Source organism: Chenopodium album, chromosome 13 (assembly GCF_948465745.1).
Source record: "Chenopodium album chromosome 13, dcCheAlbu1.1, whole genome shotgun sequence".
NCBI classification, from domain to species: Eukaryota; Viridiplantae; Streptophyta; class Magnoliopsida; order Caryophyllales; family Amaranthaceae; genus Chenopodium; species Chenopodium album.
The window spans coordinates 49,682,762-49,708,463 of record NC_137846.1 but is presented as its reverse complement, the minus strand read 5'-3'; the positions used below and the strand labels follow the sequence as shown (position 1 = coordinate 49,708,463).

Here is a 25,702-nt window from a genome sequence, read left to right as displayed (position 1 = left end):
ATTTTGTGATTTACTATTTACTATATAAATATAAGGAAAAAACTTGATGTGGACCTAGTTTACAAATACTATTGTGATCCTGAGATCCATATGCGTCCAACTGACTGTATTTTGAACATAGTAACCATGATTTTAATATAATAACCTTAATTTTTAACATAGTACTGTAACAATTATTAAAACTTATATGACCTTTAATAATATTGTGAATTTGAAATATGTTGTTATGTTGAACATAGTGGCCCAAATTTTAATATAGTTACCTTTATTTTATTCATATTGACCAATATATTAAAATTTTCATTTAAAAAAAATTAACCTTTTATGATCTTTACAATAACACAATGACTTTTATTTTCATACAATAACCTTTATTTATTATAGTAACTTTTTTTTTTTGTTTTATTATTAATAAACGACCATAGTATCTCTAATATTAGTGGTCTACAATAAATTAATGTGACTCAGAACTACTTAAGAGTTTGTATAAATGTAGTTATATGAGATCTTGTTAGATTTCGTCTCAATGCAAATGGATAATTAAAGATATGAAAGGTCGTTGACAAATATGAACACACAAGGGTTAAAAAAAAATAAGTTGCAAGGAAAGAAAAGGAAGCATGAAGTACTTAATTGTCTTAATACTTGATGTGAAATTTTTGGTGTTGATTTACCTAAATTATGCTTATCTATGATGTTCATGGCAATCGTATGAACTTTTGTAAGGTATGTTATTGATTTTTTAGAGTTTTGATGTGAAATTTGTTGATTAGTTAGTTGACACCATTAATTGTAAATGCGAATATAAATTACTTTTCATGTTGTTTAATAACATAGGGAAGATGGAACAAAATGAAGCTACCACAATTGCAAAAATAGTGTAGGTACCTGGTATTTGAGTTCCTAATGCATGGTGCAATAGGAACTCAAATACCAGGTACCTATACATATACTAGGCATCTACACATATAATTACTTATTGTGTTGGCTTGGTTGTTGGTGTAGTGGTGATTGAAACTACCATTGGTAGAGAGGACTCATGTTCGATCCCCAGCAACAACAATCGAGAGGGGACTGGAACCTAACCACCCAGAACTGATTCCCGAATCCGGATTAGCCTAAAGGGTGAACCTGGTGGAACACCAAAAAATATATATATTCTTTTTGTTGGTTGATATATTTTTTTTAAAATTTTTGATAGGTTCTATTTGTGGACTGATATTACACATCATATGGCTTATATGTTTCTTTAGTTGGCTAATATATTTATTTTGTTGGCTGATATGTATATTTTAATTGTTGGTTTATATGTTTTATTTTGTTGGCTGATATGTTTTATTTTGTTGGCTGATATGTTTATTTTGTTGGCTTACCTGTTGCTTTTGTTTGTTGATTTCATCCTTTTGTTGGTTGATATGTTCCTTCCGTTGGCTGATAAGTACCTTTTGTTGGCTGATATACTCCTCTTGTTAGTTTATATGAATTTGTTGTTGGCTGATACGTTTTTATTAATGTCTTTAATAGTGACTGATATGAAATATCAATTGGCTTATATACTACTTGTATTAGCTTATGTACAAAATAAGTACAATGTTTCATTCTCTCTCCCCTTTCCCACTCTTCCTCTATTTCTTTCTCTTTGTAGATTCACAAAACATATAAGCCAAGAGTCCAAGATTTCTTTCTTTCTTCTAATCCTATCACCACCAACACAACCACCACGGCACCACCATACTATATCTCCTTCGTCCTTCTTGCCGCAGCCCCACCCACCACCAACACAACCACCACCACACTCTCTCTCCTTCGTTCTTCCTGCCGCAGCCCCCACCCACCACCAACACAACCACCACCACACTCTCGATCTCTCCTTCGTCCTTCCTGCCGCAGCCCCCACCCACCACCAACACAACCAATCACACACTTTCTCCTTCCTGCCGCAACCCCCACTGACTACCACGCTGGAGCCCAGCTGCGCATCCAGGCCAACCCGCATCCGTCATCTACTTTCAAACATAGCAAATCTTCAATTTTGATTCAATAGCAAATTTCGAAACAATACCTCATTTGGATTAATTATAATTGTTTATGCAATTGATGTTTCGATTTTAATTTAGATTTAGAAAGAAGGAGGAGCATAAGAGAAGAAGGAGAGAGAAAGAGAAGGGAAGAGAAGAAGGAGAGAGAAAGAGAAAGCAAAATGGTACGAGACGCACAAACACTTGGATGCGGGTACCCGAACTGTACCCAATAGTTTGTGTTAATCAAAAACATTTTTATAAGGAAGTCCCTAAACTATTAATGACTAAGCAGACAAAGTCTTTAAACTATAGTTAAGCATGCATTGCATGTCTCTCAACTATTGATGACTAGACAAGGTCCTTAAAGTATTTATAGCACTGCTTGATGGCTAAGGGATCATTGCCTCACTCAATAATTAAGGGGACTAAGAACCTGTTGTCTTCTGCTTAATTTCAATTCAGTTTAGTATTCAATTTCCTTCTCTTATAAACAGTTCAGTTTATTTCAGGAAATCAGAATCCTATAATACTACAAGTCTACAAATACGTTAGTTTGAGGTCCGTATTTGACATTAACTTTAGAAAATCGAGTGAGTGTACGTTGTACCGTAGGGTGTAAAAAAATTGAAATGTCAGACCCTGTTCTTATATTTTGTTTCTCTTGACAAAAGCTAGAGGAGAATTCTGTTCCCGCCAGCAAGTTCTTACCACTTCCATACTATCGTCTTCCTTTCTGTAATTCAATAAAACCCTCTTTCTCTCTCCTCTCTCTCTCTCTCTAACTTAAGCAGCACAGCACCAGCAGAACACAGAAGCAGCGCCATTTCTATGTTAGCATTCCTCTCCCTCTCTCTCCTACATTTCATTTACTTTTTAATTTTTTTGAAAAATTTGCTTCATAATTTAGGCTTCAACGTCAGAATTGTTTCAAAATTTATGCTTAATCTGAATTCGTTAATTGATTCCTTACTTAATCGGCTAATTAGTTGTGTTTGATTTGCTAACGAGTTCTTAATATTAAACTTTTTTTTTAATGCTAGTTAGGGCTTGTAATTTGCATTTTAATTACTTTTTAATTGCGTATAATATCAAGTAATTGTAAAACGAATTGTTGAATTGAATTGAACACATTTTAAATTGATTAATTGGTAATGTTATTATGTTAGTATGGATTACCTATTGTTTGCTACGATTGTGGACTTGTGGTGTAATTATATTTGCTGTTGTGGCCGTCGCCGGGTCGGGTATTTATGTAGTTTTTCTCATTTTGTTGATTTTGTTAAACTTGAAAAAGTTATGAAAGAAGAAGAAGCAAATTATAGCTCTTTATTTGAACTATAAAATCGCGAAAAGTTTAATTGTTCAACGGCACCTGAAATCAATTTATTTTTTCGAGTTTGATCAAGTTGCTCCTGTCTATCTTAATGTTTGTTGTTTCCTTGTCTCAAGCTTGACCTTGATGTTGAGTCGTAAAATTAACCACTTTGAAATTTTGTGCTCAAGTGAACTTTTCGACCTATGTGATGCATGTAAATCATAAAATCAATTAAAAATATGATCAGAGATTGCATCTAGCTCGCCTTGCATCATATTAGTCCTATTTCGGGTCTTATGTTGTGTATGAGTGGTGCTCTTGGAAATTGGCACTTTACGGCAGTTATCTTATCAGAGTTGTGGTTGTGAATTTGTGATTGGGATATATGATATTTTTTTCAGGGAGGATGAAAAGGATACATTAAGAGTGCTTGTAGCAACAGATTGCCACCTTGGTTATATGGAGAAGGATGAGATACGGCGGCATGATTCATTCGAGTCTTTTGAGGAGATATGCTCAATAGCAGAGAAAAAGCAGGTGATTTCTGGTACCTACCAATTACTGTACTTTTATATTGAATTGTGTAAGAAATCTACACCCATTATCTCCTTCTGATGGAAGCTTGTAATTTGCCTGTCATAGATTGTGGTCAAAATGTGATTTACGCCAATTATACTTCTCTCATGCTTCTAGAGGACATAAGTCTCATTTTGTTGTAAATTATGATTATTTTGTTATACTTATTGTGACTATAATATGACCATTAGGTGGACTTCATACTTCTTGGTGGTGATCTCTTTCACGAGAACAAACCTTCAAGGTCAACGTTGGTAAGGGCTCTGGAGATTCTTCGTCAATACTGCCTCAATGATCGTCCAGTGCAGTTCCAAGTTGTGAGTGACCAGACTTTAAACTTTTCAAACAGGTTTGTTTTGCACTTATCTTTATCTATGTTATCTTTGAGAGACTTGTAGATTTGACATTTATGTCTTTTTATATATATATGAATGTTGGACCTGAATTGCACTTGGGTTTTCTTCAAAGATGTGGTTGCTTACTTGCTTTGCTGTTCTAAAAATCCTGTATCATCTTGTTTGTGTTGGAAAGGAAGTGGGTTTTCTCTTGAAGATTACCTTTTTTTGTTTAAATGCATCTACTTCTTTGTCCTTAACTTTTTTTTTTCTTTTTCTTTTTCTTTTTTTTTTAAACTAAAAAAGAGTTATATGCATATGAAAAAAGAAATGAAATTCTTTGTAATAATATTTGAACTTATTGTTAGTAATATGTCTTAGCTCAGCAACTTTTTAGATATATCGTAGTCTGGATTTTGGAATTATAAGTGGAAAGTTCCATTGAAAAACGATGATGACGTAAGCATATTTTGGCTATTTCTAGATTGGGGTCAATGTTAATGATTTCCAGATATCCTTTGACAGAGAAATTGGGGCTATATTATGAAAATGTTGTTACCACGCCTGGTGGATGGAGGCATGTTTCGGTGCAAGAATCAAATTAAGTGACCGCTGATTAGGAAGTGCTGCTTGCAATGGCTCTAAATTTTTTATTTGGTTGAAATATGCACCACATCAAAAGACTGGTTTGAACTGAGGCCACAGCCATTAGGAAGGAGATTTGAACAACCTTAGGAAGCCCTGTAATTTGCATGGGACCCCCCAAGATATATTTTGTTGTATTCCAATCTAATTTATTCTGGATGATGTTAGGGATTCACATTCCACCATTTAAAACTTATCAATATGGTAGTGATGAGATCTTGGTCTCTTGAGCATTTCATCTCTAGGTTTCTGATACGTGCTACTGACTGTAGTCTATAAGAGTGCTGTACTGAAGTTGAAGGCATAGATGGCAATTTGTCAGTTGTGAATCTTAGGACCCTTTTCAACTATTATTTTGGGTTGTGAGCTTTTTCCTGTATGTCTGATAGTTAATGTGTTGTTCTGCTCTACAGATTTGGTCATGTAAATTACGAGGACCCTCACTACAATGTTGGCTTGCCTGTATTCACAATTCATGGCAATCATGATGATCCTGCTGGAGTGGTATGGCCTGTAGCACAGACAAATTAATTCCTTTTCTCTCAATTTATACATGTGAGGTCTGGTGATTGATTGTTTCTTTCTGATGTACTGGTCTCAATTTATACTGGGCATTGACTAGCAAGTAGCAACTGAAAAGGGTATTGAGTTGACCAACTGTGTCATGATAGTAATTAGTGAATGTGCTCAGTAAAACTATTTCTATATACTCAAGCTTTGAGATGGACTGGTCTTAAGGTTAAGTGTTGCACTAATCAACAAAAACTCCCAATGTGGGTTTTTCCACAGTTGGAGTTTGATTTATTTATGTATTATCTCAGAACTTCACTACCAAATACTTATTTAGATAGGGAAAGAACCACTGAATTCATATTTTTTTTTCGTGTGTTTTTGCTTGGGGCTGATAGGGGTAGATGATTCTCTTAGATTTCATAACGCTCTCGTCTGATGTTCGGAGGAATTGTACTCGTGAAGCTCTTGTAATACCAATCTCAATTCTCTGGGTTAAATAATTAAAACTGATATACCTTCCTTATACTTAGAGTAGTATAAAAAAATTTATATACACCCGGGTGTAAGGTGTACCCTAAGGTATTTTTTGCTCATTTTATAATCTTAAAATGAGAGGGAAAAAAAAAACAATCAAATGAGCAAAAAACCACCCTTGGGTGCACCTACCTCTATGTGCACCCGGGTGTATGTAAAAGGAGTTGCATGCTAAATAATTTCCTTCCATGAGAGGGTTGTGAATGGTCTCACCATAGCTACAGTATGTCAAATGCTTTTTGCTAGTCATAAAGTTAAATTTTACTTGTGTGATGAAGAGAATTCCAAATTTTACTAGTGTGATGAAAAGAATTCTCTGGAATCAATTATTTGGTGGAATTTGGAAAGGGTGGGTATTTTCATATGGTTGAGGTTGTAAATGTGGATTATTATAAGCTTTTAAGACTCTTGCTCTCTCCCAAATTAGCAACCTAAATGCTTGACAAAACACTAATCAATATTCAACACCCCCTCATTGATTTGCTCTATTTATAGAGCTTTTACCCACACTAATTGACTATCATCTTCTTCAAGCTACTAATAACAGAATTATTATGCTACTGCATAAATTGCCCCTCTTTTAGCATTATCGACCTTTTTGCTAAGAATTAACTTAGCTTTGGACAGAATTAAGAGAAGAAATGTGAGATTAAAGGAAGATGATGAGGATTGGTTGATTAATTTCTAGAAAGCAGCACTGAATGTGGATAGTTTCAAGCTTCTGAGAGGCTTGGCTCTCTCCCAATCAACTATCTAAAAACTAAACAAAACTCTCTACAAAATCAACGTGCCGTCTTTCAACCACCTATCTTCTTCTTCTTAGCTATTAATGATGGATCATCATGCTGCTACCTAAATTGCCCCCCTTCCTTTGACACTGATGCATAGCAATAGGGTGGGAATCTAAAGGGGAGTGGTTTTTAAAATCTGATTTGTTTAGACTACAACTTGTGCTATGGATAACTATGTATAGCTTCTAGGTATCCACCTTGCTAAATGCGAACATTTAATAAGATATTCACATGTATATTCTGCTACATCAATGATTAGGTTTTTTCCTAGAGGGTGTTCTTTTTTCTGTATTGCCTGGCATTGTCAATGTTTAAATAATCTTTTGAAGTGGGGTTTTTTTTTTCTCTAATTTTTTTAAATATAAATTTATTTATTCATCTTTTAGGTAGAGAGATTTTATCAATGAAAGCACGTGGTTATCATTACATGCTTCCTGGTAATTTTTTTCTGCTATGCTGAAGGTTTACTTTATTTTGATAACAGGACAATCTATCTGCTGTTGATATCCTCTCAGCATGCAATCTTGTCAATTATTTTGGTAAAATGGATCTTGGAGGATCTGGGGTTGGCCAGATTACTGTTTGCCCAATCCTTATCAGGAAGGTTAGTCTTGAAGTTTCTCAGTTTTTTTTTAATTGTCAACTTTGCACTGAATGGGTTATGTTTTTGCAGGGTTCCACGTCTGTGGCTTTATATGGCCTTGGAAATATACGGGACGAAAGGTTAAACAGAATGTTTCAGGTGCCTTCTTTCTCTTTCTATCTAGTTTATATGTATAGTTCTGAGTTAGAGTTTCTAATTAAATATAAATTTGTCGATTTCTTGGTCCTAGACTCCCCATGCTGTTCAGTGGATGCGCCCTGAAGCACAAGAAGGATGTCAAGTTTCGGATTGGTTTAATATCCTTGTTCTCCACCAGAATAGGTACTAACATTACCGATTTCTGTTCAACATGAATTCCTTATCTATTCATCCTATAGATATGTGGATGTAATGTAAATGCTGGAGATTTCATAACCTGAGATTTTAGATGTTAGCAGTAGTGTTTATGCTTTCTAACAAGGTCTTTCTTTTGTGCAGAATAAAAACAAATCCTAAAAATGCTATAAATGAGCATTTTTTACCACGATTTCTTGATTTTGTAGTTTGGGGGCATGAACATGAATGCCTAATTGACCCCCAGGTGCAGTATTAGATTTCTCACGACTACTCACCTTCATCATTCATTCCTAAAATTGAGGGACTATTAATTTCACAGGAAGTTTCCGGAATGGGTTTTCATATCACACAACCTGGTTCTTCTGTTGCAACATCGTTAATTGACGGGGAATCGAAGCCAAAACATGTTCTTCTCTTAGAAATTAAGGTGGTGCAATAAATTATTATTGAGCTTTTGTACCTTTTCTACTGTAACTACATATCGATTACTTATTGTGCTTGTTTAGGGAAATCAATATCGCCCAACCAAAATACCTCTGCAATCTGTGAGGCCTTTTGAATATGCTGAGGTAATTACTTACAGATTATATAATGCTGATTATGGTGAAAGACAAAATTACCCAGTTCCCTTACACTTTGTTGTTCAATCTTCAGGTTGTGTTAAAAGATGTAACGGATATCGATCAAAGTGATCAGAATGCAATTCTTGAGCACTTGGATAAAGTGGTAAATAGATCTATTTAAAATAATTCCTATTAAATGTCTGTTGAGTACCCCCCTACATCTGTTTCTGTCACACCCTTTCAATACCCAATCTCAAAAAGTTTCTACTCCGTAGTTAGTTTCTGGTGGTGATGCTTCATATTCATAGTATCTTAATTTGATTTTAGTGTAGATAATGTAGTCTAAATTGCTTAGGTCAGAGATCTGATTGAGAAGTCTAACAGAAAAGCGGTCAACAAAGCTGAGGTGAAGCTTCCATTGGTCCGAGTAAAGGTTAGTCCTGCTTAATTTATAAAAACGATTGATATTAATTGCTGCACTTTCGATGAATATGTAACTTTCTAACATTGTCATTATTATAATTGAGCTTAAGCTTTAGCCTCCAATGACGGGTCATCAAATATGATATTCTAGAACTGAAACAACATCTGGAGACTATAATCAATAAGTGGAGTCTCCTGTTAAGTATCGTGTTGGTGTTTGACCACCTATTATTTTCCACTTACTAAGTTCTTGCCTCTTAAAGATTTAATTTGTACTAAAACATAATGAAGTTCATAAAATACTGACACACGTCTTATTGGGGGCGGAGGGACAAAGGTTGCATTTGGTGCTTTGGTGCCATCAGTTGAAATCATTGTGCAAGACGTAAGGGTTCCAAATTTCGGTTTTCCTTGAAGATGAAATCTTTACCAGTAGTAATAAATATGTTCTGAGATTTGCCATGTTTTGTCCTGCCATCCATTTTTCTGTTATTTCTGAAATTTCTTTCAAGCAGTTGAAGGAAAAACAGTTGATTTTATAAGTTATGTTGGACTTATTATAGCTTAGTTGGAAATTAGGATTTGTTGAAGGTTCCTTTTCATATCATTCATTGCTTTTAATCATGATTTTCTATTTCTTGTTGAATCACATTCTTTCAATCAAAAATCTTTTCTATACTGTGCTTATTTCAGTCTTTTGTGATGATAGGTAGATTATTCAGGATTTATGACAATAAATCCTCAAAGATTTGGTCAGAAATATGTGGGCAAGGTATACCATTTCATTCGTCCCTTGATATTCACACATTATTTTGTTTAACATCCCATTTATATTATGCCTTAATTCACACCCCTATTACCTACAAGACACTTACAATTATCATCTGTGTGATAAATACTTTGCTTTAGTTGGGACTTCAATGCAAAAATACTGATATGAATTTAATTATTTTCTTTTTTTTTTTTTTTTTTTATTTGAAAGGAATTTGACTATTTTTATAATCTTAATGCTCTTCAAACTCATGCAAATTATTTGGCATGGTTGTTGTACTACTATCAAGCTACATTGTACTCATAATTGTTAATGAAATAATAATCTTTGCAATTAATAGGTGGCAAATCCTCAGGATATCCTGATATTCTCAAAGGCTTCACGGGTTAAGAATCGAAGTGAAGGTAAATAATCCTGTAGGCAGTGCTGTTCACAATTTTTATTAATTTGTTTGATTGCTAAGGTTGAGGAAACGGTGACTTGTTTATGTTTTTTCTTGGATCCCCATGTCATTTACTCACTTGAACCCATTGCTCCATAATTCCTCCTTTCTTTAACATTTTCATACATGGGTTTATACGCTATATACAGCCATGCAGATATACATATAGCAATGCATTTTATGTATAGCTGTGTGGTTTTGTGTATAATTATGCAACTTGATATATATACGATGGTCTCATTGCTAATCCTTTTGACTATGTAATAGGGTAAGTTAGGGTTGATTCTACATAGAGAAGGTTGTTTTATAGTCAACTTTTAATTGATAGTAGAACTAAATTGGGTTAGATATGTATGAAGAATAATCTAGTACAAGAATTCAAGTATTTAGAGTTGTGTATCCCTGCAAGCATGAGTCTAACACAAAGATACTTTCTATCCCTATAAATTTGGTTGTATTGCGATTAGGAAAGATACCCCCAATAACCAATAAACTTCTCATGAGTATATATGGTCTGTGTAAAATACAATAATACCTTCCTTGGAATTATATAAACTAAGAGACATATAACATAGCATCCTAACTTCCTAACTATCCATTTTACCTAAATAAATCGCAACTGTTTAAGTCCAACTCCCGTTAGATATTTGGTGCAAAACCAACATCAAATTACGCCTAATCTAGTATTGATAATAATCACAATTGAAATAAGCATAATCATATAATTTAGGATTTGGGGAAAAATCATGCATCAATTCATAATCAAACCCTAGATAAAAACCTACTCCAATACATATATGTAAATGAAAGCAAAATTCGAAGTAAAGAAAATAAAATATGAATTGGAAGTTAAAGAAAACAATAGTATAGTAATCAACTAAATGTGAAGTAAAGTACATCAATCATTGATAAAATTCACTAAAAGATAACCAGATGAATTCATATTCTCTCTCTTGCCTTTGTGCAGCAAATGGAGTATATCTCTCTCCCCTCAATGAAAGCTGGCAAGCTATTACAAATCAATAAGCTATTTACTTTGCTTGCATGTGACTGCATGGGTATAACCGTATAACTAATAGAAGTATGAGGCAGATGGCCAATCACAAATGCTCTTGATTTGGTCGTTATGTTGGGCCAAAAATAATTCTCCCTAGTCCCTCCAGTTTTTATTTTATTTTATTTTCGTTCCATATGACCATATTGAATTTTGCATTCGCCAAATGCTTAACTTGTATCTTTAATTATGTTCCAAGTAAATCATTAAAGAAATTTGATATTTTGACAAGACTACGTTGAGACAAATCCAATAATTTATTGCATGATAACTTTTGCTTTTATACATTAGTATGTTAATAGTATTATAAGTCAACAAGGAACAATAAAAAAGAGTAATTTCCTACAAGTTAGGAGTCCATACTTAATAAACTCACCTATAGTAATGCCATATTTTTCCCTTAATTTTTGTATAGAGTATACTTTTTATTAAATTTTATACATACCGTATTGCCAAACCTGTATCAAATAAGGATGGTGTTACCATATCCATTTATTTTAAAAAGGTTGTATTGGACACTTGGATCCGCACCCATGTTCATGTTACATGGCATATGAGGCAGATTTTTTTTACTAAGCCTGATTTGGATGTTTCAGAAACTCAATTGCTATGGAAAACTCTATTCTTTTCCTGCTACTTCTTATTGAATGAATCTCCATGAATGGTTGTGCAGTTTCTTTATCCTGGAATGTATACCCTTTAAATAGCATCCTGAAATGTGAGACTTTCTATGATTGCTTTCAATTTTTGGTGCCATTGGGAATGCTGATGGGAAGCAATCAGTGCTTAAAGTCCTTTGGGAAGCCAAGACTTGTGTGGGTTTTTAAGAGACTGGGAAATTAGTTCCTAGGTGGCTGCAGTACTTACAATCTCATAAACCTAACATTCCTACCTCTGCCTTTTTAGAATTCCTTTTTTTTCCCCTTAGCTTTAGGCAAGATTCATACAAATTATGTGCCAGGCTACACAGGATTTTTGTTTGTTCCAGCCTTCCTAATGTCTGGTGTTGATTGTATGCCATTATTCAATATCAAGTGGCTCGATATCTTTGGAGAAATTTGAATTGCTGAGGATGCTGTGCTGTTAGCCTATTTTTATATGGAGATGTAGATCAGTAGGGTTTGCACCATGTGCAGCACTAAATTTATGATGATCTTTTGGTGTATTTCATGGAACATAATTCATGTTTCTTGTTGGGAGCCACTTTATGATGCGACTTGCCTCAATATTTATGCTTCAGCAGAAATACTGGATTAATAAAGACTGGTTTCAAAGTTTGTATATGCTCTTTAGTTTATCCTGCTGTATAGCAGTTTTTGCCTGCATGTCCTTGATATGTTTTTCATTTTTGATAAGATTGCTTAGAATGCTTACCTTCTACCAAAAAGTAATAGGAAACAAGACGGTTTCTGTATATTTAGATCTAGATAGCTGTTTATGTTTTTTTAATCCAAATGCAGGTCTGTATTGGGGCTGCTTCTTGTCACATCCCTTTTGAATTCAATCTTTTACATTCTTGCTGTAGTACATATTCAAATTTCCTTATTGTGTATCAATTTGTTATATAAGTGTACTTTGATTTTCTTATTTTAGGGAAAATTGACAATTCTGAGAAATTCCGACCGGAAGAACTAAACCAACAGAATATTGAGGCTTTGGTTGCTGAGAGTAATTTGGTATGCATTATAGTGTTTGATTTACATCTGCCCCCCCCCCCCCCCCCCCCCTCCCCCGCGTTTTTTTTTTAAAACAAAATTCTACAGTTCTACTTCATTCACATGTTTCTTTATTGGTTTGGATTAGTTATGGTAATTGGTAAATGTTGTCTTCATTTGGACCTCCTCGCACCCTACTTGGCTGGGCTTTGTATTGGGCGGTGGTGGTGGTTGATTCTACAAATATCACAGTTTAATCTACCAATATCACATTCTACGAAACTACAAAATTTCGATCTGCAAAGATTAAAATGTGATATTTCAACTCACATAATCTACAAATATCACATTCTACAAAGCTACAATATCAAAATTTTGCAATTTTTTAAATGCAACAATTGGACATTTCAACTCACATACTACTGTTTAACAAATTCAACTTTATCTACTAAATCTCCCATTCTCCCCAAACGTTCATGCATTTAAAAAAAAAGGCAGAGGGATTAATAATATATAATAATACAGTCACGACATTATAAACTAGGTAGAATTAATGCAAGTGGTAAGCATAAGAAATAGGGATTAGGAAATAAGAGAAATGGGAAATGTAGGGGAAAATAGGGAAAATAAAAAAAGAGGAAATGATAGGTGGGAAATTGGAATAGAAAATAGTGAAAAAATAACATTACCAACATTGCTTTTATAAGGACTTGGTCCCAGAACCTTGTCTATTCAAGAGGATTGTTTTCTGTTTCCCTGTGACCACCTTAGCCAGGTAAACGTCTATATCAGACGGAAATAACATACTTGCACATAAAATAACAGGCAATGGGGCCCAACTTAGAAATATAAAAGGATGCAAATTTGGGCCATGGAGGCCAGGCCTCCATTTCCCCTCTGCTCCTCCCTTTTCTTGTGTCAAATGCATATTTGCTAAACCAGTTTGTTATCAAATGTGTCAGTATGTCATGATTATGAAAACAGCTACATGAACTGCCCGAAGTTTGCTTATTGTCTTCTAATTATCCTGCAGAAAATGGAGATCCTTCCTGTCAATGATCTGGATATTGCACTACATAATTTTGTCAGTAAAGATGACAAATTGGCTTTCCATGCTTGCTTGCAACACAATCTTGATGAAACACGTGTAAGTTGTTATCAGTAGAAGATTCGTCTCTGTTTACTCATCAAGTGTAGATTTTTTTATGATGATGAGCCTTAGATATTTTACTTTTCCTTGTTTTGTTTAGTACCTTTTCTTAACATAATGCGTCATTCATCTCTGTAGAGCAAAATTGCTGAAGACTCAGACACAGTGAAGTTTGAGGAAGAAGACTTGATTGTCAAAGTCGGAGAGTGTTTAGAGGCAAGACTTTATCTAAGATATTCCAAAGCTTTATCTTTATTACTACAGCAAAATTTTGAGTCTAATTATTCTTTTATTTATTCTCTTAAGGAACGTGTTAAACATAGGGCAACGGAGACTTTTTCCTTCAGTGCTCCATCAGAGGTTTGTTCTCTTTCTAAAGTCAACTCTGTTTGTTATCGAGGCTCTGTGTTCATGTAATTCCTGAAACCTTTTCTTGAACTTATTTCTGGAAATCTGCTACATATTAGATGAACGGATTATGCATCTGTTGAACAAAAGAAGAGCATCATTAATTTAGAACTAAAGTCAGTCAGACTTTGAAACTGACAGAATGACTGCTCAAATATACCACTTTGCCTTGTTGTCTTCTGATAATACAAGGGACTCAATATTTGTTATGATGCTCTCATCTAGCTAGAGCATTGAACTTATTTTTGGATAGTATTTGGATTTGATAATAGCTGGCACAGGATTTGTGTGGTTGTGATGAATCTTATAGGTTGTTGATGATGTAATTTTTGTTCTCTTTGTAGGAGTTCCGGGGTAAGCACATGGCAGGAACAAAAAATGCAGCATCTTTTAGTGATGATGATGATGATGCCACCCAACTTTCTGGGTTGAAATCTACTGCTCGAGGCAAGAAAGCAACCACTAAGGCCCTTGGCTCCTCCCATGATGCTGCTGAAACTGGTAAAACCTCAACGAGAGGAAGGGGAAGGGGAAGAGGAAGGGGTAAAGGAAAAGATGCCATCAATATGAAGCAGACAACTCTTGATGCATCCTTGGGTTTCCGCCGTTCTCAAAGGTTTGATTTTTTCATGCCTACTTCATTATCAATTCCCTGTTTGTCTCCTCTACCTATACTCTGTATGTTCACGTGATTGTACACAAAAGTTGCATATTTAACCTAAAATGGTTGGATTTTTGATGGGGAGATCCTAAGTAATTTAACTCCTTTTCCCAATGTATGTTGGTTTGGATGACATATTTATCATACTTCGTATTTGTTTTGCTGTGTGAGAATCTATGTTTTCAAATTCTTTTTTGGTAGGGGTGTGTGTGTGTGTGTGTGTGTGAGTGTGTGTGTGTGTGTGTGTGTGTGTGTGGGAGTGAGTGTGTGTGTGTGTGTGTGTGCATCCTCAAGGTTGGATTACCCAGTTACCTCCATTAGTGCATATCAAGAATCTCATTTCGTATATTCCTTTACTTCTTTCTTGACTGGAAATTTATATGTAGACAAAAGGTGTGGGGATTATGCAAGCTTTTGTTGCAGTTCAATGAAGTTGCTGATTGACTGATTCCTCATAGATTATAGTTTAAAGTAATGAAATATTTGGGATTGAGAGGAAGAGAAAAATTGGGACATGCACTTCGTCTTAAGGTGAAATTCAAGTTGTCTGTATTTTTGTCAGCAGTCTACTTCCTCTTTTATTTATTTTTTATTTTTATTTTTTTTTATTTTTAATTGCTTTTCATTTCACGCTTGTCAATGCATTATTTCTATCACCATCTTTAATTACCAATATGAATGTTTCAAAACTTTAATATTGTGAAAATGTAAATTGAGACGAATCTAACAAATCCCACGACTATATATTTCATTAAATATAAATCAACTAAGCTAATAAAAGTGCAGTATATGAATAGTGCAAAAGTCAAAGTATTGCATGTAATAAAAAAAAAAAAAAAAAAACCGAGGAAGTAGATAATAGTGTAAATGTTGTCTACTCAATTACATTCTTGTAGATTTGGTGATTTCTTAATAGCTCTCTAAACTGCAGATCTTCATCGGTTGCTGGTTCAGCCTCAGTTCATAATATTGCTGGTGATGATGATAATGTTGATTCTGCCTCGAGTGATGAAGCAGAGGAGTACTTAGTTCAGGAGGTTGCTGACAGTTCGGTATGTGATCTCCTCTTTGTATGCATGATAACTTGTAACTAATTTCTGAGGGGGAATTTGAAGCCTGGTAATTATTTTATTATATAATTTCTGAAAGAAAGAAACTACACATAATTTTATTAGGAGCAACAAAGTTAATATAACAGTGACAATCATTGAACATGTTGAGGGTAATGTATACAGGCCCTTCTGCTGCGACAGGGGTAGGGGCGCAAAGCTGTTTACATCTCTGTCCTTTTGGTTTCAAATTCTTCTAGTATATGCCATTGTTTTTCTTGCTAGGGTGATGATGAAAAACTTCAAGGAAAAGGTCGCAAACGAGCTGCACCAAGAGGAAGGGGTAGAGGTTCTACACAGCCCTCGAAGAGGGGAAAACAATCGGGGAGCTCTTCGCTTCAAAAGATGCTTATGGGCAAAGACGATGACGATGATGATGACATACCCAGTCGGTTTAACAAGTCTCAACCCAAGGTCAGAGTGATGTATGATTGATTAATCTGACTTTGGCTTCTTTCATTGCTCTAACCTGTGCATCTGAACATAATTTCTTTAAGTTCATTTCAGTGTGCCTTTCTACTTTTGGTTTCCTGCTGTATTTGAGCATGAAATTTCTTGTATTTCAAAGGGCCCTTGCCCTTGAGCTAGATTTATACAGTAGTGTAGATTTAGATGGCCTTTGCCCTCACTTTAAAGAACCAAAAGGGTTTTAGACCACTTAATATATGTTTTAGACCTAATTTATAGTGGTTTTTTTTTTCAGGTCACAAGAAATTATGGAGCTTTAAGACGATGAATTGATGCAGTCTTCTAGTCCTCACCAAATTGGCATTGAATTCACTTCCTGTAACGAGCTGTTTCAAGTGCCACCTTATGAAAAAGTTTGGAAATTCAGCGATGAATATAGGGACCAAAATATGGTGATCTTATAGTGAATTTTCCATAATTGGCGATTTTCCAGTTGGCCAATGTATAGTTAAATTTGGAAGTTTTGCTATGAATTTGTTTGCCGTTTTTCCAGTACTTCATTGCTGTATATTAAAACTATTTGGTATATATTTCATCATGAAGGTTTCCTGCAGATTCGTGGTTGAGCATCTACTATGAGCGTTCTCTATTAAATTGGTGATGTAAATAATATGCATAAGACATTATGAAGCGTAATCTTTACTTTACATAGGGTACTAATGTTCAACTAATTATAAGCTGGTAGCCCAATTACTTGACGAAATTATGAACAAAGAGTGTTAATAATACAAATTTTCATATTGATCCAAACACAGGTGTGATTGTATTGGATGCGTCCCAGGTCATATAACATAGTGTGGCACCATATGTACATTTCATTTCGAAATGAGCCAACCAGTTAATATCCTATTCTTCTTATCTTCTTTGTCCAAGCACAAACACTGGCACACCACCATCACCACACTTGCTTCTTCTTCCTCCATGAACGTTGTCTACAACTCTCTTCTTCCATGAATATCGGCACGGTGGCAACTTTGCCGCAATATTTAAAGAACACCCTAAAAAAAAAATTAAATTTAGGGAATAGTTAACCCAAAATGATAAAATTTTCAACAATACACGGGCATTACTAATGAAGCATTGTGGGATTTAATTTGACAAAATCGAGCTTGAAATAAGCTTCAAGTTAAGATTACATCGTTTTCGCCCTTTCGGTGGTTCGCCTTAAACTCGTGATAAAGAACGATGGTTGAACATCCAGATACGCAGACAATCCCCCTTTGTCATTGAAGGTTGAAGATCTATTGGTAAATTTACAATACTATTCTTAAATAACTCGCTAAAATGACGTTTATACCCTGTGATGAATAACTTTTGTTAATACTTCGTATATGATAATAACTTGTATTCTCCTATGACTCTATGAGGGTGTTTGGTTCACAACTTCACAATAGGAGTTAATCAATTTGGCTTCTTAAGGAAGCTACTTTTCCCTCCTCAAATTTCATTGAATTGTCCAACGGTCGAGCAAATATAAAAGCATCCTCACCCTACACGTGTACAATCAAGTTTACATCGCACGGTTCATATCCTCCTTTTCTTTGACCCTCCATCTTCCCAATTCAACTTCCTCAGTTCTTCCTCCATTACTTCGTCCTCAATTCAACTTCACTCCTTCTCATTTCATACGAAAATTTGATTTTATTTTTCAAAAATATGAGTAACCCTAATTACTACTTGGATTTTGCTGAATTTTTTGGCTCATATTAGATGAAATAATTTCTGGGTTTTGCTGATTTTTTGAAAAAAATTAAAGAAATGATGGTTCAGAGTAAGATCAAGGTTAAAGAAAATGGCGAAAATGGTGTCGGAGCTTCCAATAGAAGAAGCATTGGGGATGTCGATCACTGGGATTTTCTGGTAATTCCATTTGCTCCTGCAAAAAACCCAGTAATCACCAATTTTTTTTTTTTTTTTGGTTATATTTTAATGGGTTTATTATAGAATATATGAATGTATCATTTTAAGTCGCATAATCTCTATTAATGTCATGTTAATTTATTGAATACGCATTTATTGGGTTTTTTCTGGTTTTACTTTAGATTGGATTTCTTGCAATTGGGGTATTTTTCAATGTACCCTAAGTTTTCCTAAATTATGCAAAATTTTGGGGTTAATTTCAATAAACCCTAATTATTTGAGACTTTTGGGTGATTGAGTATCTGTGTATTATGCTATTGGTTCCAAATAAGGCACAAAAGTGTAAGAAGATGGGTTTTGAACATGGGTTTCGAGTTTTCGGGCATGATTGCTAGGAGCTTTACCAACTAAGCTTGTTGAAAAATTCAACGATTTCGGATTCTTCAGTATATGAGTGTGCTGTAGACACTGCTATATTGTAGTTGAACTTTAGAAGTTTTTCATATCTAATTTAGATTGAGATGTACTTGTGAGAATCTTAGGTTTGACCAATGATTGTATTATTTTGTTGTTCGAGTCTTGTGAAATGTTTTACATTAAAAAATTATAATGAAACAATGAAATGGGTCATGTATTTTCTAATTTTTGCTTGTACATACTGCTACTATGCTAGTAGATTCTCTGTTCTGAAGCTCATATGCTGATTGATATTATGTATGAAGTTTTGAGTATATAATGTACAAGGAGTATTCAGTGAACATATTGGAATCCTTCAACTTTGATTATCATGTGAATAACGTGATCCTACATTCCTGCATACTAAGTATATGTGTGTTGAAGATTAGATTTTATAAAGTGGGTTTAGAGTTCTTGGGTTGTAATACCTCAAATTTTGTTGTGTATGTACTAATTCACAGGAAGAAATTGAGGCACCCATGTGGGCTGATCTTATGTTGGAGACAATGCTGATATCAGAAGACAAGTGAGTTTCTTTTGATTCAGATTTGCTGATGTTTTAGTCCATGTGTCCCAGCTATACCAGAAAACCTTCATAGATGGATTCGTGTCTTCTGATGAAATTGAGAGTTTGGAAAGCTATGATGATAACTTAACTTAGTCATCTATACCTGAAAATCGTCATAATTATTTAACAATTGTTGATATTGAGAGTTTGGAATGCTTCTACCTAAAGTAATTAAGTGAAAGGGGTTTGTTCTATGTATGTTTAGTTAGAGAATAAAAATTAAGTAATATGAAATGAATAATAGTCAAAGATGAAGATGCATCTTAGAGACTGCAATTCGGCAAATAATCAACTATGACAATTTTGTTGGGATGGAGTGACTACTGAGTTGCATACTTGTATCATTTGATATCAGCTTCTAAGTAACTTCCCTGGCCTTTTGCAGTGATGATAAATGGTTTCACACGAGCCACCCGTAAGTACACTTGCACCTGCCCTATATAACTTCTTTAAACCCAACCATTCAGATAGGCATTTTGTTTATGGGTTTGTCTTGGTTGTTAGGTTCCATCATCATTCTGCACGCCATTTGAGATCTGCATTTGCACATCCAGATGTGGGGAATGATCTCTTCAACTTATGCTCTCCAAAATTTCCATCTTCTGTTTCGAAATCAAGAGGCAAAGACTATAGAAGTAAAGACTGCATAAGCAATTGTCGTGAGATTTCAGCTAATAAAGAACATCCTGTAAATGATTTGGGCGGTACGATTTCAGCAACTAATATCATTTCAAGTCAGGAATTTAAACCCAAAGTGAGCCATGAACATCAAAGTGAGGCTTCTAGTTCAATCACCAGTGTGGTGAATTATTCAGAGAGAAGAGTTGCTCTGAATTCTCAGTCAGCAAGTACAAGTGGAGTTTCAACAAGCACCATAACAAATGTAAGTATTCAACGAGATTCAAAGGTTTTTGAGGTGTCAAAAGAGCCATTTGGTCACACTGGTGCTCTGTTGAATGCTTTAAGAAACAATCTGAGAAAAAGTCGTGCCACAAGACCAGCATCAAGGGTTGAAATATGTGAGGATAGAGAACTTAATGGTCGTAAATCTTCTGCTGGCAAGTCTAGTGTGGGCTCTTCTAGCACTGGATTGGCAGTAGTTCCTAGAACTGATCGCAGCAAGCAAGTGAAAGTAGAGATGAATATAAATATAGGATCAAAAGGTCAGAAGACTTCATATGGGAGGCCCAATCAGAGGTTTTCAAATTCAAAGCTTGAGGTTAAGAAAATGCCAGCTGTTTTCAAACAGAATAAAGATAAAAATCCGAACGTTCGAGACATGGGGAAATTGGCAAAACCTGTCAATGAGAGGGTAAAAGCTAAAAACATGAATGAGACATCTGTTTGTACAAGTACTTACAGCTCCAAGATGAAGGGTAAAGATGACTGCTCCAAGATGAAGGTTAAAGATGCTGCTGCTGCATCTAGAAGCCTGGCAGCTTCTAAGTCAAAGGTGAGATATCCACTAAACTCGAATTCAGAGTTCAGAGTGACTATAGATGTTCCATTCTCCTAAGTTCAATGGAAGGAAATAGGTCTTATCATATGGTATGGATTTCTTTTGCTGACTGAAGCTAATATATGATTTTATACAGGTTGTACTTCAAGCAACTCAGAAAAATTCTTTGAATCGGTCAAAAAATGTAGCCCAAGGTGTCAAGGCTAAAGTACAGAGCAGCCGGTTTGATAAAGCTGTGAGCAGTGGAAAGGAGAACATGAGAGGAAAAGCAGTTTTGAGTCTAAGATCTGGTGGCAAAGATAACGAGCCTGTTGTAAGAGTTTCAGAGCTTGAGGTACCCAAATTGAAGTTAAAAACTGAAGTTGGAGTGACATCAATTCGTTCAAAGGTAAATTTGAAATATTTGCTGTTCACTACATGAATGTTATCAATGAATTGTTATAAATTGGTTATGTGAATTCATTTCATCCAACCTGAGTCAAAAGTTAACCTTTCTTATTTCTTTTACAGCACGGTTGGTTAGTAATTATGGAAAGAATGGTAGGAGAGGGTGGATAGGGAAGGAAGGTGAGAGCAGGGAAGGGAGGAAGAAGATTGAATTTCTCCGATTCTCTTGGGCTTCCCTTTCTTTGATCCTTCCAATTTCCTTCCTGTCAAACTCCTTCATCCAAACATGTGTATAGAGAATTGTTTGTTGATCTCTGTAACCTTGATGTAGTTTTCTGATGTTTTTACTACCCGTATTTCATATTATTTGCAACGATTTGACATAAAACGGAGGTAGTAGTACAATGTAGTATTGGGAAAGTATCTAAAGCATACACTAACTAATGCTGTGTTTATGATAGTATCTGCTGCTAATCTATAATAAATTGAATTTTAACCATGCAAGTCTGTTTCTGATATTTGTTTCTCGCGGGGTTATTGGCAGGGGAGGATCAGTAGGATGAATGATGGCATCAGGTCACTGGATACTCGAGTCCATCTTAGATGAAGACTGCTGATGTGAAGTGGAAGTTTTGTATATAGTCGATGTTCCCATTAATACTTCATTACTGATCCCTTTTTGAACAAATATTAGGAGTTATGAGTTTAAAATACAATGATGAATGCCTGTAATTAGTAATTTCTACTATCAGGCAGCAGGGAGTTCGTATGTGCTGTGCACAAAGTAGAATACATAGACTCATATATTGCGAAATGTCCCCCTTTATATTTTGAGAATTACAATAGTAAATACGAAGTAGAAGTTCTAATTTCTTACCAAATCTTCCAAATGGAATATTACAGTGGTATTATTATTATTATTTTTTAGGAAATATTACAGTGGTATTTCTTTACTAATTATTGCTCCATACAACTTAGACAATTATTACCATTTAAAAAAAAAAAAAAAAAAAGAAGACAATCTTCCTTCTCTTCATACTTCTGTTGAACGCTTTTGTCATTTCTTCGTTAGAGAAATTATACTAAAGGTCTTGTTAGATTTATCTCGATTTATACTTCAAAATATCAATTTTTTTAATAAATCAATCATCAATAAATCAACAATCAATAAATCTATACTAAAGGCGAATCTCAAATGACACGTGTCATTTTGTGGTAAAATGATTTCCTGCCTAATTTTACTTTCCAATTATTTATTTATTTATATATTTATTTTTTAAATACAGTTGTTACTAAATCTTACCAACTTAAATTATAGATTTCAAGGATAAGTATGTATACGATATTTAATTAACTATTAATAACAACAAATTTCCTTTTTATATTACAACATATCTAAAGTTGAAAAAAGTTATTCAATAAATTAATAATTTATAAAATTTCTACTAATCAAAGAATAAGGAAAATGTGTAAACTAAAATCAATTTTTCTTAAAGAAATATATTATACTCCCTCCGCCCCTTATTGATAGCCCCTTATGACTAAATTTTAGTCCCAAAATATTTACCCCATTTGTATTTTCCAACAACCATTAATATTATTTTTTTACCAAAATTCTCTCCAATTTGCAATAATATTTGTGCGAGTTTAACTTTTCCATGTAAATTTTGTTTTCTCATGTACTTTTAATATTTTCTCTCTCTACTTTTTTGCATACCCAATGTAATTATCTTTCCAATGTACATTTACTACTTCTTATTTATGCTTATTAATTCCCGTGAAAATTACCTGGTCATAAGGGACTATCAATAAGGGACGGAGGGAGTACATAATAATTTCTTATAAAATTAATGTTAGTACTATAAATTCACAAAGCAAGACATATATATTTACGTGTCAATTAATTTCAAAGTTTAATTATGATAATCTTTGAAGGATCTTGCTAACGAGCGTCCCGGGGCGTTAGATAAGGAATAATTATATTGGTTGAAATAGTACTAAGTTAGGAATGCATGACAAAATCACGCGTCATTCGGTGTAATTATGTTAGTTTTACTCTAATATTTTAACTTTTAATTCTCTTATCTAACGCCCGGGGCGCTCATTAGCTTTTGCCATCTTTGAATTAATAAATTAAATAAAGATCTTATTATTATCTGTGCATGCACGGGATTTATACTGGTTTTTACTAAATTATAATTTAAAATAGTAATGATATAAAAAGGAGGGAGCCCCGGTTCCTCATGGTGAGGAACAATTGCGTTTCTCACAATGGCATTTTGGAAAATAGTCATGTTTTTCACTTCCTGAGCTGCTGAGTCGGATTTCGTGGGACAGCCTATGTGTCAATATGTTTGAGTAATGTCGTTACCTAGTAAATGATTTCACACGTCTCCTCTCTATCAGCCGTTATGTTCTCTCTCTCCTCTCTATCAATGGCGCTCTATCCTGTCTAAAGGTCGTGGAGATTACATATCAGACGAAAAACTCGGGTATTCAAGATGTTTAATTCCATTGAAGTAAAAGGTAAGTGAAGTTTTCTGCTCTCTTTCTATAATTTAACTCCACCATTTATATTATGCTAATTCCATGAATCCACAATTAAAGTCGAATTAATACCATCTGTATTATACTAATTCCATAAATTAACAATTAAAGTCGAATTAATACCATTTTTACCTTTGCAACCCTAAAAAAATCCGGACTGGAACTGCAGCCCTTAAGATTCGTGCCGAATGGTCAATCGAAACAATTCTGGAAATAATTCTGTCAATCGAAACAATGGACGTACCGAACATCGACCCTCAACCCTTAAACCTTCGAAAAAAACAAGCAGGTTGGTCAATTTGAGGGGAAAAAAAAGAGCAATACGAAAACATAGTTCGAATTGAAATTCATTCAGAAAGAACTTGAAAACACGAAGAACCAATTCGAATTCGTGCCTTCTTCGAGTTCAGTTTCTTCTAGAATTCGAGTTGGACCTCTTCAACTTGTGTTTCGCCCAGAATTCGACTCCAACCTCTAAGAATTCGTGCCTTCTTCAGCTTGAGTTTCGCCGATAATTCCAGTTAAAATTATGAAAAATCAATAAACGTTGAAGGTTAACGGTGTCAACTGTGAGATACCCACCAATAATACAGCTGGCAAACAAGATAAACACGTAACTTTAATGAGGCCACATCAACATTGCCAGCAAATGACTTATATTAGATGGAATGTCTGTTCTGCCCCCATGAGAAACGAAACCTGTTTCTCACAACGAGGAACATGGAATTAGCCTATAAAAAAGTGCATTGACAAGTATTCAAAGAATAACGGAGAATGTATCTATTGGTATATGAGCAATTCAATTCTCTCAATTTACTCATTTTTCCTTGTATCCAAATAGCGAAACTTGCGTCTTTAAATAAAAAAAAATATAGCTGAACTTACATTAATCGCATTAGTTGTATATTGGATTTCAAACTTTCAATGGCTCGAGTATATTTTTGCAACATTTTCTTAGGTGTAAAGTGCAATTAATATATAGTACAAAATATTTATTATAGTATCATTACAATTGCTATACAACCTTGTTCATATGGCATTTAGCAAAAGGTTTTTTTTTTTTTTTTTTTTTTTTTTCTCTTTTTAAGATTATTTTTTAAAAAAAAATTCATAGAAATTGTGGTTTTTGTACGAAAATTTTTCTAAAGCTTCCTTACAAAATTAATTACTTCACTATTAAATTTTCTTTATTTTTAATTGTGAAAGGAAATAGGAAATGCAAGGATTGGCATTGATTTTATCGTAAAAAGTAAAGTGTTAATACGTAGATTACTGACTCCCATTCAAATAATCATTCTTATATTTAAAGTTGTGTAATTCATCATCCAAGCGGGGATAGCTCAGTTGGGAGAGCGTCAGACTGAAGATCTGAAGGTCGCGTGTTCGATCCACGCTCACCGCATTTTTGGTTTTTTTTTTTCCTTTTTTTTTTACCCTTGATCAAAATTTCAGAATTATATTTAGAATTTTACTTGCTCATTCATGTACTTTTTAGCAGCCACATTTAAAATAATTTAACTCTAAACTCATTTGTCATCATATAACCATTAGCATCGAACAGAGTTTTATTGACAAACCTCCAAAGATGGCTAATAATATGAAAACTTCCATTATGTAATGATTGTAATCACATAATATTACACTGTTCCAATTCTATTTTCTAAAATTGGTGGAACAATTTAATAACCCGAGTCACAACTTTCGATATAGCCCTTTCACACCCCATAGTTTAAGTAGTAACGAGACCTATGCATACATCGCACAAACTCCCTTTGTCCCTTAATGTTTATCATATTTATTATTTACGCATTTCAAGAATACGTTTAATTATTCGAATGATTTTCATTTTTTTGTATATAAAGTAGATTAATGAGAATATGTGGTCACAGTTTCCCTAAATAAGCAAACGAGGAAATAATAAGTGATATATATATAAGGAGTAAGGGTCTGTTCTCTTCAGCTTATTTTCAATTCAGTTCAGTTCAGCTCCAATAAGTTCAGTTTAGTTCAGTTCACTTCTTAACTAGGTTAGGTCCCGTGCTATGCACGA

The 25,702-nt window shown here is 34.3% G+C and overlaps 2 protein-coding genes and 1 non-coding gene across 3 annotated transcripts; all 3 read left to right on the top strand.

Moving 5' to 3' along the window:
- The first annotated feature begins 1,554 nt into the window (after positions 1–1,554).
- LOC145574890 (double-strand break repair protein MRE11-like) lies at positions 1,555–16,928 on the top strand. The gene is made up of 22 exons (XM_081632769.1): positions 1,555–2,851; positions 3,738–3,873; positions 4,104–4,261; positions 5,306–5,396; positions 7,215–7,334; positions 7,404–7,472; positions 7,564–7,655; positions 7,812–7,914; positions 7,990–8,097; positions 8,177–8,239; positions 8,325–8,396; positions 8,589–8,666; positions 9,366–9,428; positions 9,769–9,832; positions 12,518–12,600; positions 13,613–13,726; positions 13,868–13,945; positions 14,036–14,089; positions 14,482–14,753; positions 15,730–15,850; positions 16,133–16,321; positions 16,611–16,928. Coding segments are annotated over exons 1-22 (2,163 nt in total). The 5' UTR covers positions 1,555–2,849; the 3' UTR covers positions 16,644–16,928.
- Positions 16,929–17,842: 914 nt separating this feature from the next.
- LOC145576807 (uncharacterized) lies at positions 17,843–21,961 on the top strand. Its single transcript, XM_081634514.1, has 6 exons — positions 17,843–18,235; positions 19,153–19,217; positions 19,645–19,674; positions 19,764–20,712; positions 20,855–21,106; positions 21,650–21,961. The coding sequence occupies exons 1-6, from the start codon at positions 18,134–18,136 to the stop codon at positions 21,710–21,712; spliced, it is 1,461 nt and encodes a 486-aa protein (XP_081490640.1). The 5' UTR covers positions 17,843–18,133; the 3' UTR covers positions 21,713–21,961.
- Positions 21,962–24,981: 3,020 nt separating this feature from the next.
- On the top strand, positions 24,982–25,054 carry TRNAF-GAA (transfer RNA phenylalanine (anticodon GAA)). The gene has a single exon. It is a non-coding gene; the product is annotated as a tRNA-Phe (tRNA).
- The last annotated feature ends 648 nt before the right edge of the window (positions 25,055–25,702 follow it).

Bases quoted from the DNA above. Each gene is read 5' to 3' on its own strand.
- LOC145574890 (XM_081632769.1), top strand. The intron at 7,335-7,403 runs GTTAGTCTTGAA...ATGTTTTTGCAG, and splicing joins GCCCAATCCTTATCAGGAAG to GGTTCCACGTCTGTGGCTTT. The intron at 14,090-14,481 runs GTTTGTTCTCTT...TTCTCTTTGTAG, and splicing joins CCTTCAGTGCTCCATCAGAG to GAGTTCCGGGGTAAGCACAT.
- LOC145576807 (XM_081634514.1), top strand. From the start codon at position 18,134: ATGATGGTTCAGAGTAAGATCAAGGTTAAAGAAAATGGCGAAAATGGT. The intron at 18,236-19,152 runs GTAATTCCATTT...ACTAATTCACAG, and splicing joins TCGATCACTGGGATTTTCTG to GAAGAAATTGAGGCACCCAT. The intron at 20,713-20,854 runs GTGAGATATCCA...GATTTTATACAG, and splicing joins TGGCAGCTTCTAAGTCAAAG to GTTGTACTTCAAGCAACTCA.